This window comes from Pelophylax lessonae, assembly GCF_965119305.1.
Source record: "Pelophylax lessonae genome assembly, chromosome: 2".
NCBI lineage: Eukaryota > Metazoa > Chordata > Amphibia > Anura > Ranidae > Pelophylax > Pelophylax lessonae.
The window spans coordinates 92,636,789-92,652,680 of NC_138769.1; the positions used below are offsets into that span (position 1 = coordinate 92,636,789).

Genomic DNA, 15,892 nt, shown 5'->3' on the forward strand with positions numbered 1-15,892 from the left:
GTGGGGTTAATCATTACACCATAAATTCTTTCACTTGATTAACAACATTTCCAAATACATGGATTTGACTTGAAGCGTATCTATGGTCAAAATGTAAAATTATATTTTTATTTCCACAATGCATTTCAATTATTTCTAACCTACTTCTATTAATTAGAACACTCATGTTTGTTAACTAACTTAGAGAAGCTCTCCACGCATTTACTTCCCTTAATTCTGTGACATGTAGTCACTATGTCCTGTGAGTAGGCCCTCACATGTCACAGAGCCTGCCTTCTGAACTACTGAGGTGCTGAGAGGAGCTGGAGTCTGCGCAGAAATCCCTGCTTGCAGGCAGAAAGGTACCATGGGACATGTAGTCCAATGAATTTAAAAGCATCCCAAAGGAATGAGCAGAGGAGAAGCATGCAGGAAATCCAGTTAGTTGCAGAAAGAGATGAGCAACAGACAGGCAGAGCTTGGAACATAAAAGGCGATTTTTCAAGTAAGCTTTGTTTTATCTTTGGCATTAGGGGGTAAGAAAAGAATGCACATTTTCCTCTTTAAACTCCATTCTTTGCAGGTTTCTTGTTTGGCATGGGGCAAATGTTTTTTTTTTTACCTCTTTACAGCATCATAAATCAGTAATAATGAGAGTACTACATGTGGTGTGTTCTACTCACCATCAATGCAGGTCACAGCAGTGGGCATGCAGGACATAAGGTGTGAGATGCACTGGAATAAAAGTAACTCCTTTTCCTCTTTACTTAAGAATGGAGAAAGACACTGGATGGTGTGCAAGGAGCCTTGTGTCACAGGAAAGTAACTGATAGGAAACAAATATATGCTGCATTAGAACTATATATGCTGCATTAGAACTATATATTAAAGTGAATGTAAACCCTCATCTTGAAAAACAAACAGTTCAGTTTAAAATAGAAATGAAAGGCCAAACATTTGTGTATACGTATAAAAAAAACATTATAATGACTTTTTTCCCCCCTTTTTTATAAGTGATCATATACCCTCTGTCCTAAGCTGCATAAGGAGCTCAGAGAGGCGAGGAAGGAGAAACAGCAGCACAGTGACCTTCCCAGTGAATGGCTCCAAAGGTGGTGGGGGGGGGGGGATTTATGTCAGGACAAGTCTGCTGATAACTGGAGGAGAGCAGCTAGAAAACTGGCCAGCTGTGCTCTCCTGCTCAGTGTGGTCAGTTTTTGATAGGAAAGCAGAGGGACTGGCAGGAACACCAGGGATTTCACACAAAGGAAGCAATACAAAGAGAACAGGATACTTTTTCATACGGTATAGCGGTCACATATCAGGAATATGAAATGTTGGGTTTACATATTCTTTAAATAATCTAAGGGCTCGTTCACACCAGGTGCACTGGAGGAACGCGTGCAAAATTGCGTGTTTTTCTGTACCACATAAAAATGCACTGCCCTGTAGACACACATGGATGACATTAATTCTTAATGGCAACCCCGCTTATTAAGCAAATGCACGCCAAAATGCATGGAAGTAAAGTACCATGTGTTATGGTGTGGCACGATTTTAAAGCGGAGCTGGTACTTTTCTTTGCACATTTCTCATGCATAGGGCAGCCCACTGAAATCAATAGAAGCATGCAAAAAAGTGCACGGGCATGGACATGGATGCATCTCATGGTGTGAATGAGGCTTAACTCCTCTGGCCATGCAAAAATATGCGGTTTTGGCACACTGGAAGGGTAAATATGGCTCTTTAGTGTGTCTCTCTCTATAGACACATATTCAAATCAATCAGAAGAGTACAAGAGCAGATAAACAAAATACTGTATGCCAAAATTGCAAAACGTACTATAACAGTTTTTGGTGTTCCTATGAAAAGACAAAACTAAAAACGTATCTACTTATAACCAAGTTATTAAAAAGTGCTGAAATTTAGGTCAGGGTTTGTTTTTTTCTATTTTTAGTCTCCAGTTGGAGAGATGCCTCTTCACTAGAGACAGATCAGGAAGTAAGAGGAATTCCACATTAGCTAGATGTCCCCATTTCTTCTACTCCAGTTGTGACAACTGTAAAAAAGGTAGCATTTCCCCTTTTCTGCCAACTAACCAAAACAGCTTAGTATTTACATATACTGTGGATATAAAAAGTCTACACACCTGTTAAAATATCAGATTTCTGTGATGTAAAAAAAAAAAACGAGACGAAGATAAATCATTTCAGAACTTTTTCAACCTTTAATGTGACCTAAAAACTGTACAGCTCAATTGAAAAACAAACTGAATTCTTTTTTTTTTTTGGGGGGGGGGGGGGGGGGAGGGTGTATACAGTGCAGTGTGTGTCATGTGTTGGTGTATATAGTAGTGATCGACCAATGTCGTTTTTTTACCGCCAATACAGATTTTTTGGTAATCGGATATCGGTATCGGCAGATATTTATTTTTTAATGTCTACAGGTACATGGTGGAGGGATCTGGGGGTCTAAAAGACCCCAAACCCCTCCTCTGCACTTAAAAGCATTCAAAACGCCAAGATTGGCTGTTTTGAATGCTGTACGTTTTTAAATTTGGCGCCGCCAGTACCCGGAAGCGATGTCATGTCACGACATCACTTCCAGGTACTCAGTGGTGCCGAACTCAAAGAAATGGAGACCCGGTCAGATGGCGGCGGTGAATGTGGGACAGGAGAGCCAGGCGAGCTGCGGAAGGCTGCAGAGGGGGGGGGGGGGGTGGGCGTGACCTCCCACTCCTTGGAATGACAGCCGAGCGGCATCACCCCGGTACATGCACTTTCCCGAAATATCAGTAAATCAAAAGGCCGATTCCGATATATCGGAGAAAGTGATTGGCTTTGCCGATAATCAGTCGATCCCTAGTATACAGTGCAGTGTGTGTGTCACGTGTTGGTGTATACAGTGCAATGTGTGTATCATGTGTTGGTGTATACAGTGCAGTGTGTGTGTGTCATGTGTTGGTGTATACAGTGCAGTCTGTGTATCATGTGCTGGTGTATACAGTGCAGTCTGTGTGTGTCATGTGTTCTGCAATGACTTCTCCCTCCCTATCTACCCCAAAACAAGGCTTGGAAGAGAGGAGCTGCTGCAGTCTGCAGAAGGCTGTGAGGGATGGAGGCGGTGCTGGGAGGCATGGGGGCGGTGCTGGGAGAAACAGGGGCGGGTTTCCTAAAAACTAGGTTGAATTTCACACAGAGACCAACAACCTTTTCAGTTCAGCAAGAAAAGCATTGTCAGTGAAGAACAGGAAGTGGCTGATTGTCTGGCTCAGATTAGATTTTCTAAGCTACACAATCAGCAAACCTAAAAACGAATAATATCAAAGTTAAACATATTTACCATACTAATCATGTGCAAATTTTCAATTTTGACTAGAATTCCCCTTTAAAGTCACTACGCTGTGTCCCTTGTGCTGACTCCTCTTTTAATAGGCAAAACCTTACTTTGTCTATGCCCCCCACCACCACCACTGTAATCTTCCGATGCAGCAGAGATTGACAGAACAGTGCAGCTGTCACAAGCTCTCATCAAGAGTGCCCAACTATGCCCACCCTTTCTGCCCATCTTCACCGGTCACAGCTTCTATGAATGAAACAGAATCTATCAAAGAAGAAAGAGGACCTTTTATATATCTGCCTATCCTCCATTCATAGATTGTGTTTCATTTACAAATCAAAACAGCTGAGCAGAAGGGGGGGGGGCATAGTCGGGAACACTTGAGGCCTGCGACAGCTCCCAGAGTTATTTAACCCCCACTGCACCTGGAGATTATGACAGCGGGGGCAAAGGTGGAGGTTAAATTCACATAAACAAAATGGGCATGAGCACAAGGGACACTTCGGACTAACTAAGTCTCTAATTTTTGCCTTTTTTTCTTTTGGCTGTATTTAGGCTTTAAACCTTATTAGCACCCAGGGAACGAGGACCCAACTGACCTGTGTGTGCTTGTAGCCAGCACCTTCAGAGCTTCTTGTCCAGGATTACTCAACTGAATATGTTTATGAAGGGTCAGAGACCACAATGTACCACTTTCTAATGACCTGTTAAACAGAAGAAATAGGTTATGAAGAAAACATTAAATAACAAATATTAATCATACACTGAGTGTATCAGAACAGCCTGCCACTTTTGCTGCATAAAACTGCCTGTTTTATACAGCAAAAGTGGTAAATATCATGTATGTGAAGGTTTCCATTTATCCAGGTCATCATATAGCTTGCAGTTCATCACATTCAACTTGACTCGCTCTGTAATGTTAAAGACGTTTCATAGCATCTCTCTTCTTGTTCTTCAGTGTCAATGAGTGTCAGAAAGATTCCCCAGCATTTATATCCACACAGGTAGCACCGACGCCTTAATACAATCACCTTGGAATGTTTAAATGTTGACTGTCCTAGAACAGGATGGGAAGTGTGGAATCTCCCTGTTCTAGTTATATAATCCCATCCTTGGTGTTCGGAAGTCTGTGTAAGTGTTAATTTCTCAATTTATATGGGTAATAGTTTAAATAGTTGTCAAATCACCAGGGTAGAGATGGCTAAATGGCATTATATGTGGAAAACATTTGGTGTTGAAGGCCCCTGTGCATCTTCAGGGATGGTTGTTCCAGTTTGACATAGATGGCCTCTTTTACGCCTTTTGTCATCTTGGTCCAAAAATCAGTGGACAAACATCAGGTTTACACAGGAAGAGGTAAAGAATAAAAAAATTCCCCTTTTTGGACTGTGTGTTACCTGTCAAGGACAGGATGACTTGGATATTGAAGTCTACAGAAAAACTACCCACACAGACCAATATATGGTTTTCAACTTTCACGGCCCACTAAACACTTTTGGGGGTTTTTGGGCTGAGATATTACCAACAGAGTCTACAGACAAAGGAAAAAAGACATCTCAGGAATTCTTTGAAAGTTTGCGGCTATCCAGACTATGCTTTCGGTAAAACATAAAGTCAAGTAAAAAACATAAGACTACAAGTAGAAGTATAACACACAGAGTAATGCTGGCCATACACTAGCCAAAAAATCGTTCAAAAATCTGTGATTTGGTCCAGTTAATGGGCACAAATAGAAAATCGGTTTTAACTTTTCAGACCTGAAAAATCGAAGGAACAGTTTGAAAAATTCTGCCGAACAAACGATTAATTGAAAGAATAATGTGTTTCTTGCCTGAACTGTTTGCACTAGGTATATGTGACAAACTGAACGAAAAACTGATTAACTTAGGTCCATTGAACAATTTATCGTTCGAAATTCGATCATTATATGATGGCACGATCGTCTGCTCTCACATTTTTTCATTTGTCGAAAATGAGTTTGAACGATTTTTCAGCTAGTAGGATGGCCAGCTTAATAGTCATCCCATATGTATGCTCAGTATCTTTAACATTGCATTCCTGTGTCCTTTAGACCCCATTCACACTAGCGCGACTTATCAGGCGACTTGGTCGCCTGACAAGTCGCGGTGGGTCGCCTGCCATTGATTAGCACAGGACCCGTTCTAATAGGAGCGACACAAGTTGCTCCGACTTAGAAAAAGGGTCCTGTACAACTTTGGGGTGACCTGGAGGCGACTTGCATTGACTTCAATGATATGAAGTCCGTGCATGTCGCGCTGAGGTCACAGGTCGCCCCAGCAAGTCACGTCGCCCCTGTCTGAACGGTGTCTTAGGCTTAGCAATACACGGTCATACATAGGGAGGACACATTCTACAGGCCAAGACTAAGCAGTGTTCCAAAACATTAAGAAAAAGGGACACTCTTTCAAGAACAGCGAGGTAAACATTTTGGACATTGTTCGCAAAATGCATGAAACAGGCCATCTATGTCAAACTGGTACATTCATCCCTGAACAAGGGTAGGGGCCTTCAACACCCTCTGCCTTTCACATATAAATGCCGCTTTAACACCTCTACCCTGATGATTGAAAACAATTCACATCTTTAACAAAGTAAATTGAGGAATTACTACACACGCAGCCTCCCTGACATCAAGGATGGGATTATTTAACTAGAATACGAGGTGTGACAACTTAATTCCCAGATGCCGGATGTGTTTTTTTTTTTTTATCACAAGGGGATAGTTCACGAGGAGTTCATAGAACATGGCACAATGATCAACCAATATTGTTACTTGGAAATTCTGAAAAGGTTACAGGAATCTATTCGGAGGAAAAGACTGAAACTCTGGCCTGATAAGTGGATTCCCCACCACTACAATGCTCCTGCGCCAACATTTTTTATAGTCAATTCAGGGAATTAAATCTCCACACCTTCTAAGGGGATTCCACCACTTTCACATCTACTATCCTGTTCTTGGACAATCAATATCAAAGCATCCCATTGTGACTGGATTAAGGTGTTGGTTACCTGTGTGGATATCAATGCTGGGGCATGTTCCTGACACACATCAGAAATGAAGAACAGAATTGGAGAAACTTTGAAGTCTCTTCAGCATTACAGAATAAGTCCAGTTGAATGTGACTTCTACCAGCTGTAAACCATCATATATAAAAGAGAATTACCTGGTATACAAGAGTTCTAGGAGGCCAGGGAGATGGTTACCAAGTTCTACGACTCTGTCATGTGTTATGTCCATAGCGCGGAGCATGTTGCAGCATTCTGTAAGGGTAGCTGGAGGTCCCTCAAGCTCATCACACCATTGTAAGCTATAAAGCATTTCGGCAACTAGGCAAACATCACAGACAATAAGGGTGTGCATTAATTATGTGAACATGTAACTGATCAAATTATTCTTTACACCTTTGTATGCATGTGTTCTTTTCACGACTGGGTCTCTAAGCACACTCACGCACACATGTAAAAAGAAATTTAGGCTGTAATCTGGCTTTATGAAGCACATGGTACCCACACTGCATTCCCTCATTATATACCTATTACAGCTGTCATAGGAACATACAGTGCCTGGAAAAAGTATTCAGACTCCTTAAAAATTTCCACATTATATCATGTTACAACCAAAAACGTAAACTTATTTTATGTGATAGATCAACACAAAAGTGGCACATAATTGTGAAGTGGAAGGAAAATGATAAATGGTTTTCAAAATGTTTTACAAATAAATATCTGAAAAGTGTTGTGTGCATTTATACTCAAATTACAGCTGCAAGTCTTTTTGGATATGTCTCTATCAGCTCTGCACATCTAGGGAGTGAAAATTTTGCCTATTCTTCTTTGCAAAATAACTCAAGCTCTGTCAGTTTGGATGGAGAGTGTCAGCAATTTCCAAGTCTTGCCACAGATTCTCAATTAGATTTAGGCCTGGACTTTGACTGGGCCATTCTAACACATGAATATGCTTTGATCTAAAACCATTCCATTGTAGCTCTGGCTGTATGTTTAGGGTCGTTGTTCTGCTGGAAGGTGAAAATCCTCCCCAGTCAGGGCCGGTGCTTCCACTAGGCAAACTAGGCAGCCGCTTAGGGCGCATTGCCACCTAGGGGCGCAGCCAGGAGTCGGCACTCTCTCTCCATCATGAATGATTATTGTGAGCTGAGGGGAGAGGTGGCGGTAGGGGAGGAAGAAGGGACAGAGAAAGATGCCAGGTGTCTTGGGCAGTGGCAGAACTATCAGGCCCTGGCTTTCCACCACTGTTGGAGGGGCCCCAAGAGGCAGGAATGGAGCCCACCAGAGTGCTGCCTGCATGATGATCCTCCTCAGCTGGAGCTGAACGGCCTTAACCCCATGCAGGAAGTGACTCTCTGCACTGAGCTGGTAGGCAGCCGTTCATTTCCCTGGGTTGGTATTAAGCAGGGAGGGGAGGAGAGCTGAACCTGAGCTGGAGCTCGGCACTGGAGGGTGGAACCTTTACTGGGGCAGAAGCGACGAGGCACCGGAATGGTCTGAGGAGGTTGGTGATGAAGGACATGCGGAGCTCTCTGACTGCTGCTTTTCCCTCCACCAGGAGCCAGTTGGAGCTGTGGTGAGAACTGCGGTCCAGGAGAGGAGCGTCCTGAGAGAAGGAATCAGCAGGATCACTGTGAAGGAGGGCAGAGTGGGGGCCACTCTCTTCATACCGCCCAGTTAGTGTCCCCAGAACAGGGGATCGGGGTCCCTGGGTGTTACATGGGCATCCCTGGTATGAAAGGGAATCGGGGTCACCAGGTGTGCCATGGGGAATCAGAGTCACCAGGTGTGACATGGAGGATAGGGGTCACCGGGTGTAACAGGAGTTCGGGGTCACCAGGTGTGCCATGAGGAATTGGGGTCCCTGGGTGTGCCATGGGGAATTGGGGTCCCCAAGTGTGACACGGAGGAACATCAGGGTCCCCAGGTGTGACATGGAGGAACATCAGGGTCCCCAACTGTGACATGGGAAAACATCAGGGTCTGACATAGAGGAACATCGGGGTCACTGATTATGACAGCATGACATGGAGGAACATGGGGGTCCCTGGGTGTGACATGGAGGAACAACAGGGTCAGTGGGTATGACAGCATGACATGGAGGAATATTGGGGTCCAAGGGTGTGACATGGAAAAACATCAAAGTCCCTGGGTGTGACACGGATGGACATTAGGGTCCCCGAGTGTGACATGGAGGAATATGGGGGGGGGGGGGGGGTCACTGGGTATGAAAGCATAACATGGAGGAACCATCGGATCAGGGTCACTGGGTATGAGATAGAGGAGTTTTTAACCCCTTCCCTTTTTTTGGGGGGGGGGGGCGCAAGTAGCTGGTCTTGCCTAGGGAGTAAAATAGTCTAGCACCGGCCCTGTCCCCAGTCCCAAGTCTTTTGCAGACTAACAGGTTTTCTGCTAAGATTGCCCTGTATTTGGCTTCATCAAACTTCCCATCAACTCTGACCAGCTTCCCTGTCCCAGCTGAAGAAAAGCATCCCCACAACAGGATGATGCCGCCACGTTTCACGGTGTGTTCAGGGTGACGTGTAGTGTCAGCTTTCCACCACAACTAGCATTTTGCTTTTAGGCCAAAAAGTTCAATTTTGGTCTCATCTGACCAGAGCACCTTCTTCAACATGTTTGCTGTGTCCCCCACATGGCTTCTCGAAAACTGCAAACAGGACTTCTTATGGCTTTCTTTCAACAATGGCTTTCTTCTTGCCACTCTTCCATAAAGGCCAGATTTGTGGAGAGCACGACTAATAGTTGTACTGTAGACAGATTCTCCCACCTGAGCTGTGGATCTCTGCAGCTCTTCTAGAGTTACCATGGGCCGCTTGGCTGCTTCACTGATTAATACTCTCGTTGCCTGGCCTGTCAGTTTAGGTGGACGGCCATGTCTTGGTGGGTTTGCAGTTGTGCCATACTCTTTCCATTTTTGGACGATGGATTGAACAGTGCTCTGTGGGATTTTCAATGTTTGGGACATTTTTTTTTTTTTTATAACCCAACGCTGCTTTATACATCTCCACAAGTTTATTCCTGACCTGTCTGGTGTGTTTCTTGGCCTTCATGGTGCGGTTTGTTCACTAAGGTTCTCTAAAAAACCTCCTGTGGGCTTCATAGAACAGCTGTATTTATACTGAGATTAAATCACACACAGGTGGACTCTATTACTAATTAGGTGACTTCTGAAGGCAACTAGTTCCACTAGATTTTAGTTAGGGGTATCAAAGTAAAAGGGGCTGAATACAAATGCACGCCACACTTTTCAGATATTTACTTGTAAAAACTTTTGAAAACCATTAATCCTTCCACTTCACAATTATGTGCCACTTTGTGTTGGTCCATCACATAAAATCCCAATAAAATACATTTACGTTTTTGGGTGTAACATGACAAAATGTGGAAAATTTCAGAGGGCATGAATACTTTTTCAAGGCACTGTATGAAGAACTCATGAGCTATTCAAATACTATAGCTCAGCTTTCAGTTTAGCTCTTTAAGGGTTGGGGGGGGGGGGGGGGGTATCTCTCTGTTGAGGTTTTTGACAGCAAAGACAGAAATCAAAAAACAGTGTAACACTCCACCCTAAAGTGATAAATAGTTTGCTCATCAAGCTACATTTATAAAAGATGTGTTAATGCTATGACCTAGGCAGGCAAGATAAATGCTGATGAAAGGGATAACTGAAAGGGTGTGGATGGCAACGTGTAGAATGAAAGATATAAATTTTTTTCCTGGTTTAGCTTTGACCTGTTGACACAAACAGAGCCACGTGGGCCAGAAGCTTGCAGATACATTAGACAGACTGATGGAAGGAGTGAGGGCCGATTGGAAATGCTGTCTAGCTGCTGAGTGGGTGGAACAATCCACAATGTTCCCAGCACGTTCCAGCTGGCCAATTAATAGACACTAATTGGCTTTATTCTAAACATAAGCCATTCCATCTCAAAATCTAGGGAAAGTTTTGGCAGCTGCGACTTAAGAGAAAGAAAAAAAAAAAAAGAACTCCAAGACTGAAAGGAAAGCATGAAAAACTAAATTGATTATATTAAAAAAGGAAGACCAGTAAAGACCAGTAAACAAGACCCTCAACTAGGCAGCGTATGCATCGAAAAAGAACCAATGCAACTTCAGACAGCCTGCGACCCTGAAAATGATATGGAATATAGTATCACAATCATTGGCAAGATGGAAGGATGGGTATAAACACACAGTCTGTCAGGGTGTCAGGCACTGGGTCAGCTGCTCTGCAGAAACAAGAGACGTGTGTAACGATTATTGGTTGTAGATATTAGTACTCCTAAGAGAATGGCCTGCTTTTTAATGCAATTGGAAATCCTCTATAGTTATATTGGGTCGACATTCATGTATATTTTTTAGTTTTAAAGCTGTAAACTTATGTTTAATATCGGTTTTGCTTTATATAAAATCTTTTTATTACAAATAAGTATTTATTACAGGGCTGCACTCAGAGGAGTCTGAAATTATTAACATCAGAAGTTGCTTGCCTCCAGGTTCTCCCTGAAACATTGTATGGAGCCATCTGAAGTGAAGGGGGAGCAGCCACTATTCCAATTCATTCAACATGCTAAAAGTGATAAGTGGTTTGCTTGCTGGCTGCATATGAGAACGCGCCGTGATACGGGATTCCAGACTTCCGCACACAGGGGGTGTTCACCTCCACCGGGCAGCTTCTGCTATGAAAATTCACAGCTAAAGCAGATCTGAGGGTCCTGGGGACTCTATGTTCTGCGACACCCGTCCTATCATGTGTAAACACAGAACAGGGATCTGCCTACAAGGCAGATCCCAGTTCTGACAGGGGAGAAGGCATGAATCACGTGTTTCTGCAAAGCAGAGACTGGAATCCATCTCTTTCCCTAGTAAAAGCAGCATATATAGTACACAAACAATGGCTAAAAACACATTTAGCCCTTTGATCTCCCCAGATGTTTAAACCCTTTCCCAGCCAGGGTCATTAGTACAGTGATCTTGCATATTTTAAGCACTGATCACTGTATTAGTCCGACTGTCTGCCGCAATATCACAGTCCCATTATAAGATGCTGATTGCCGTATAAAAAACTAGTACTAGTATAAAAAAAAAATACATCCCATCGTTTGTGGACACTAGAACGTTCATGTAAAGCAATATACGCTTATTGGCATGGTTTTTTAAATCTGGAGAAATTAGATTTTTTAAATAGTTTTATTGGATGGGTTTTATAGCATAAAGTAAATATATATATACCCTGTTTCCCCGAAAATAAGACAATGTCTTAAAAATAATTTTTGCTCCCAAAAATGCGCTAGGTCTTATTTTCAGGGGATGTCTTATTTTCCATGAAGAAGAATACGGTACGAATTTTATTGTTGAACAAAAAAAAAAGGAAATTTATTACCATTTTGATTCCCCCCCCCCCTTCTGATCCTCCTGTGTCATTTTGATTGCCCCCTCTGATCCTCCTGTGTCATTTTAAGTGATCCCACTCCCCCCCACCCCTGTGCCAGTGGACACCTTCACGAGACATCCACCCCACCCCTTTATCAGACATTTCCCCCCTACCTCAGTCACCCTTGTGTGTCCACACAATGTGCACAACTCCTGCCCTGCGTGACTCACTGTCTAATTGTAAGTCAGCCAGACTCCGCCAGGGCAGAGCGAGCAGCAGGCGGCAGCTTGTCCTAGCGGCGGCGCGGGCTCTCTGATTAAAAGAGACCTCGCACTTCCTGACTGCTCCGGCTGTGCTGCGGCCAACAGTGAGCTGCGTGGCAGCGCCCGCTCCAAAGTCCAGAGTTACGGTAGCTTTGGGGGCCCTTATTATCAGGATGACCTTATGTTCGGGGGAGGCCTTATTATCGGGGAGGTCTTATTTTAGGGGGGATGCCTTATATTTCAGCTAGAGGCAAAACTGTAAGTAGGTCTTATTTTCGGGGGATTTCTTACTTTTGGGGAAACACACACATTATATATATATACCCTATTTTCTTTTTTTTTTTCATAAATGGTCAGTCTTTTTTAGTATATAGTGCGAAATATAAAAAAAATGCAGTGGTGATTGAATACCACCTAAAGAAAGATCTATTTGGGGGATAACGACATACATTTTGTGTACAGAGTTGCATGACCGCGCAATTGTCAGTTAAAGTAACGCAATGCCCTGTCACAAAAAATGACCTGGTCATAAAAAGAGGGGGGGGGGTAAATCTTCCGGAGGTCAAGTGGTTAAAGTGTTTCTACAGCCAGAATTATTATTTTTTTTTTTTTTTTTTTTTTTTTTTTTTAATTTGGATAGATGTTAACTGCTGTCCATGTTCTCCTGGGTAAAATAAAAAAGTTGTAGAAAACCACTACACATTCCCTTCCTCTGTACTGCACCCCCACTTTATAGAATGGCAAGATTCTTATATAGAAGAGTTATATTTTGTGTATTTCATGGGCATACACAAGGTTATTCTCTATTACCGGTTATGGTGATCCTCACTTCAATCTCCCCATCTTTCCTCAGTGCGTTGTTCTCCAAGATGCGAAAAGCCATTTTGCTCATTATTGCGCCTGTACACAAGTGCTGGGGCAGCCAAGTCTTTGGAAATGATTTAGGATCTATCCCAGATGTTTCCGTATTCATACTCAACCGCCCTTCCAAAAGCGGCTTGCTTGACCACTGTAAAAGAACAGAACTGTCAAAACACAATCACGGGGTCATTTCAGCACCTTATTCATTTTAATGAAATATCACTATCCATCTAATCTCTGAGTTCACACAAAGATTACATGGACAGAGCAAGGAGTTAGAAATCGCAGCACTTCCAGTACCTGTCCGGGGAGAGCCTGCCGCATCTTCTGCCATTTCTCAGCCTTTGGTATAATCAGAGACAAGTGCTCAGCCAGGAAGTGAGATGAGGATGGACCAGAATCTAAGAGCTTGCCGTATAAGTTATCAACAGCACTTATCAGTGTTTGGAGGCTAAATCAGACCAAAAAAAAAAAAAAAAAGAATATATTTAGTAACGCAGTCAGCAAACTATTCAAAGAACTGGAATCTAATTAGCTTTCCACAGTTTATGGCAGAGCTGTTTTGATATTTAAATCTAACCCAAGAACAAAAAGTTTTTTGTTTTGATTTTTCAGGCTTTATTCTCCCCTTCTTGTCACCTGGCGATCCAGTTCTGGGGTGACCATGCTTATTCACCATACAATATCTAAGAAGGTGCAGCTTTGTGACCCTAGCAAGGAACTAAAGCAATCTTCCCCTCTCCTCTTCTTTAGAACATAGAAGGGTTCTGTAGTCTTTAGGATAAATGGAAACTTACGTAACTGATAAGACTGCAGGAGGCAGAGTGTACAGAATATTATCAGCTGAGAGGATTTTACAGGATTAACAGGTATTCTTTTTTTCTTGCACTTATTATTCTATGTGAAGTTCCCAATTGTGATTGCTTTTCAGGGGCTGGATATGCTACATGGTGATTTTTTCATTCACCTGTCCCTTTAAAAAAAAAAAAATTGGAGTGGGATTGCTTGCACCAATATGGAGGTGGCTGATGACTGTATTTATTCCTCTGCCACCAGCAAACAAGCAAAAACCCAACAACTCAGAGCTCCGCTTATTAGTCCTTAAAGCGGAGTTCCACCCTAAAATTAAACTTGCCTCCATCTTCATGCCCGGGGTCACCTGAAAAACAAATGGATAATCGCATTTTTTTTACTTACCTTCTTTAGAAGAAAATATACTTACCTTACTTCCTCTTCCTCCCCTCCGCGGCCACGGCGATTCGTCACTTTCTGGCTTGCAATGATTCCTGGGAGCTGAACGTCATCGCTCCCAGGAATCAATGCGCCTGCACCGGCCCCGACGTCAGTTCCGGTGCAGGTGCCGTCATACCTTGCTAAACAGCTTCTGGGCATGCCCAGAAGCTGTGCAGGGATGACGCTGCGGCACCGGAAGTGACGGTGGGGCCGGTGCAGTGTATCGTGGGACCGAAGAAGACGGAAGAGGACGCAGAAGAGGATCGCACTGGCTTCAAGCTGCCCACACCTGAGATGGCAGCGCTGGAGAATACATTTTCAAGGTAAGTATTTCTTCTAAAAAGGTAAGTGCAACCCAGGACAGATCAGAGGCTATCCATTGTGGAATGTACTAGCCCTGACTGTCCCGGGGGTATTTTTATAAAAAAAAAGTATTCCCAGGGTGGAACTCCGATTTAATAGCTATATAGCATGAATACAGTACAAAAAGTCTAACGCGTTTCGGCCATTGCAGCCTTCCTGCAGAGCCGAAATGGGTTAGTATTTTCTGAACTGTATCCATGCTATATAGCTAAGGAGCTCTGAGTTGTGGGGGTTTTTTTTTTACAGTGGAATTTATTGCATGGGGTCACGGAGGCACCAGCCTGTGCACCAGTCTTCAGCATCTTTACTATAGACATAAGTGGTTTAGCTAGCCTATATTTTTTTGCTTCCATGATTAAAGTGGTTCTAAAGCTTTAGGATTTTTCACCTTAATGCATTCTTTGCTTTAAGGCAAAAAAACTCTGTGCTGTAGCTACCCCCCAGCTCCCCCTTTCTTACTAAAGCCTGATCTGATCCAGCGATGTGCACAAAAGTAGCGGGTCCTGCCGTGGTCTCCCTCCTCATTGGGCAGATTGAATGGATCCCACTGCTTATAATCAAATGCTATGGCGCGGGGGGGCAGGGCCAAGTCCCGCTGTCTGTGTCAATGGACGCAGCAGTGGGGCTCGGGAGCGAGCACGGACAGGCACCCCCATGGAATGGTGCATCCACCAAAGAGGAGGAGCCTTGAGTATATTGCACAGAGCAGGTGAGTATAGACATGTTTGTTATTTAAATTAAAAAAACAAAAAACAAAAATCACTTTAAACTTAGGGGTGGGGCCAAACATATTGAAGACGTGGCCTGGATGAATCAAGCGGAGACTACTTTTACCTGCTAACCACTCGGCTCGGGTTAGGTGTTCAGCAGCTGGGCTAGCTCTTTCTATTTATACATTGAATTGTATATCTAACAAGCCAAAAAGGGACCAAATAAGAGAAACTCAATGTTTACGTACACTTCAAATATAAACCATTAGAAATGTTGCCTCACTTTCTGAAGCTGGAAGTTATCATTCATATATAGATATGTGCTGATCTCCTAAATCTTACACCCAGAATAGTTTGCAGATTGTTCCAACATTGCTGTAAGCCAAAAGGAAGTCACTAAATGACCAATGTCTGTGCCTTCACCCACACCTCCAAGAGTGACCCATGAAGCCTAGTCTGTCAAGGATTTGCATGTATTTTTGCACATAAAACTTTTCTTCTCCGCTCTCCTCCCGCCCAGCAAGCTCCATTATTAAAAAATATGGTGGGACAAGGCCTTGGTGTGCTGGATATAGAGGCAGTTATCCAAAGAGATATGCAATTGAACTACTTGCATACCGCCGCCCTATAGCAGTTTTACAGCTACAGGGTGGTCACGCTTCACAGGAGCACGTATATATACACGTGATCCTGTACTTCCGGATAACCTTTGATGTTCAACC

General features: G+C 43.3%; 1 protein-coding gene across 1 annotated transcript in view; it reads right to left on the reverse strand.

Annotated features, from left to right (window-relative positions):
* Positions 1-15,892, reverse strand: part of LTN1 (listerin E3 ubiquitin protein ligase 1) — a 197,260-nt gene that overhangs the window by 94,314 nt on the left and 87,054 nt on the right. The window contains exons 15-19 of the mRNA XM_082246619.1: positions 13,165-13,315; positions 12,814-13,012; positions 6,504-6,666; positions 3,918-4,022; positions 663-805 (exon numbers count right to left, since the gene is read on the reverse strand). Coding sequence (XP_082102745.1) covers positions 663-805; positions 3,918-4,022; positions 6,504-6,666; positions 12,814-13,012; positions 13,165-13,315 — 761 coding nt within the window. The remainder of the gene's footprint in view (positions 1-662; positions 806-3,917; positions 4,023-6,503; positions 6,667-12,813; positions 13,013-13,164; positions 13,316-15,892) is intronic.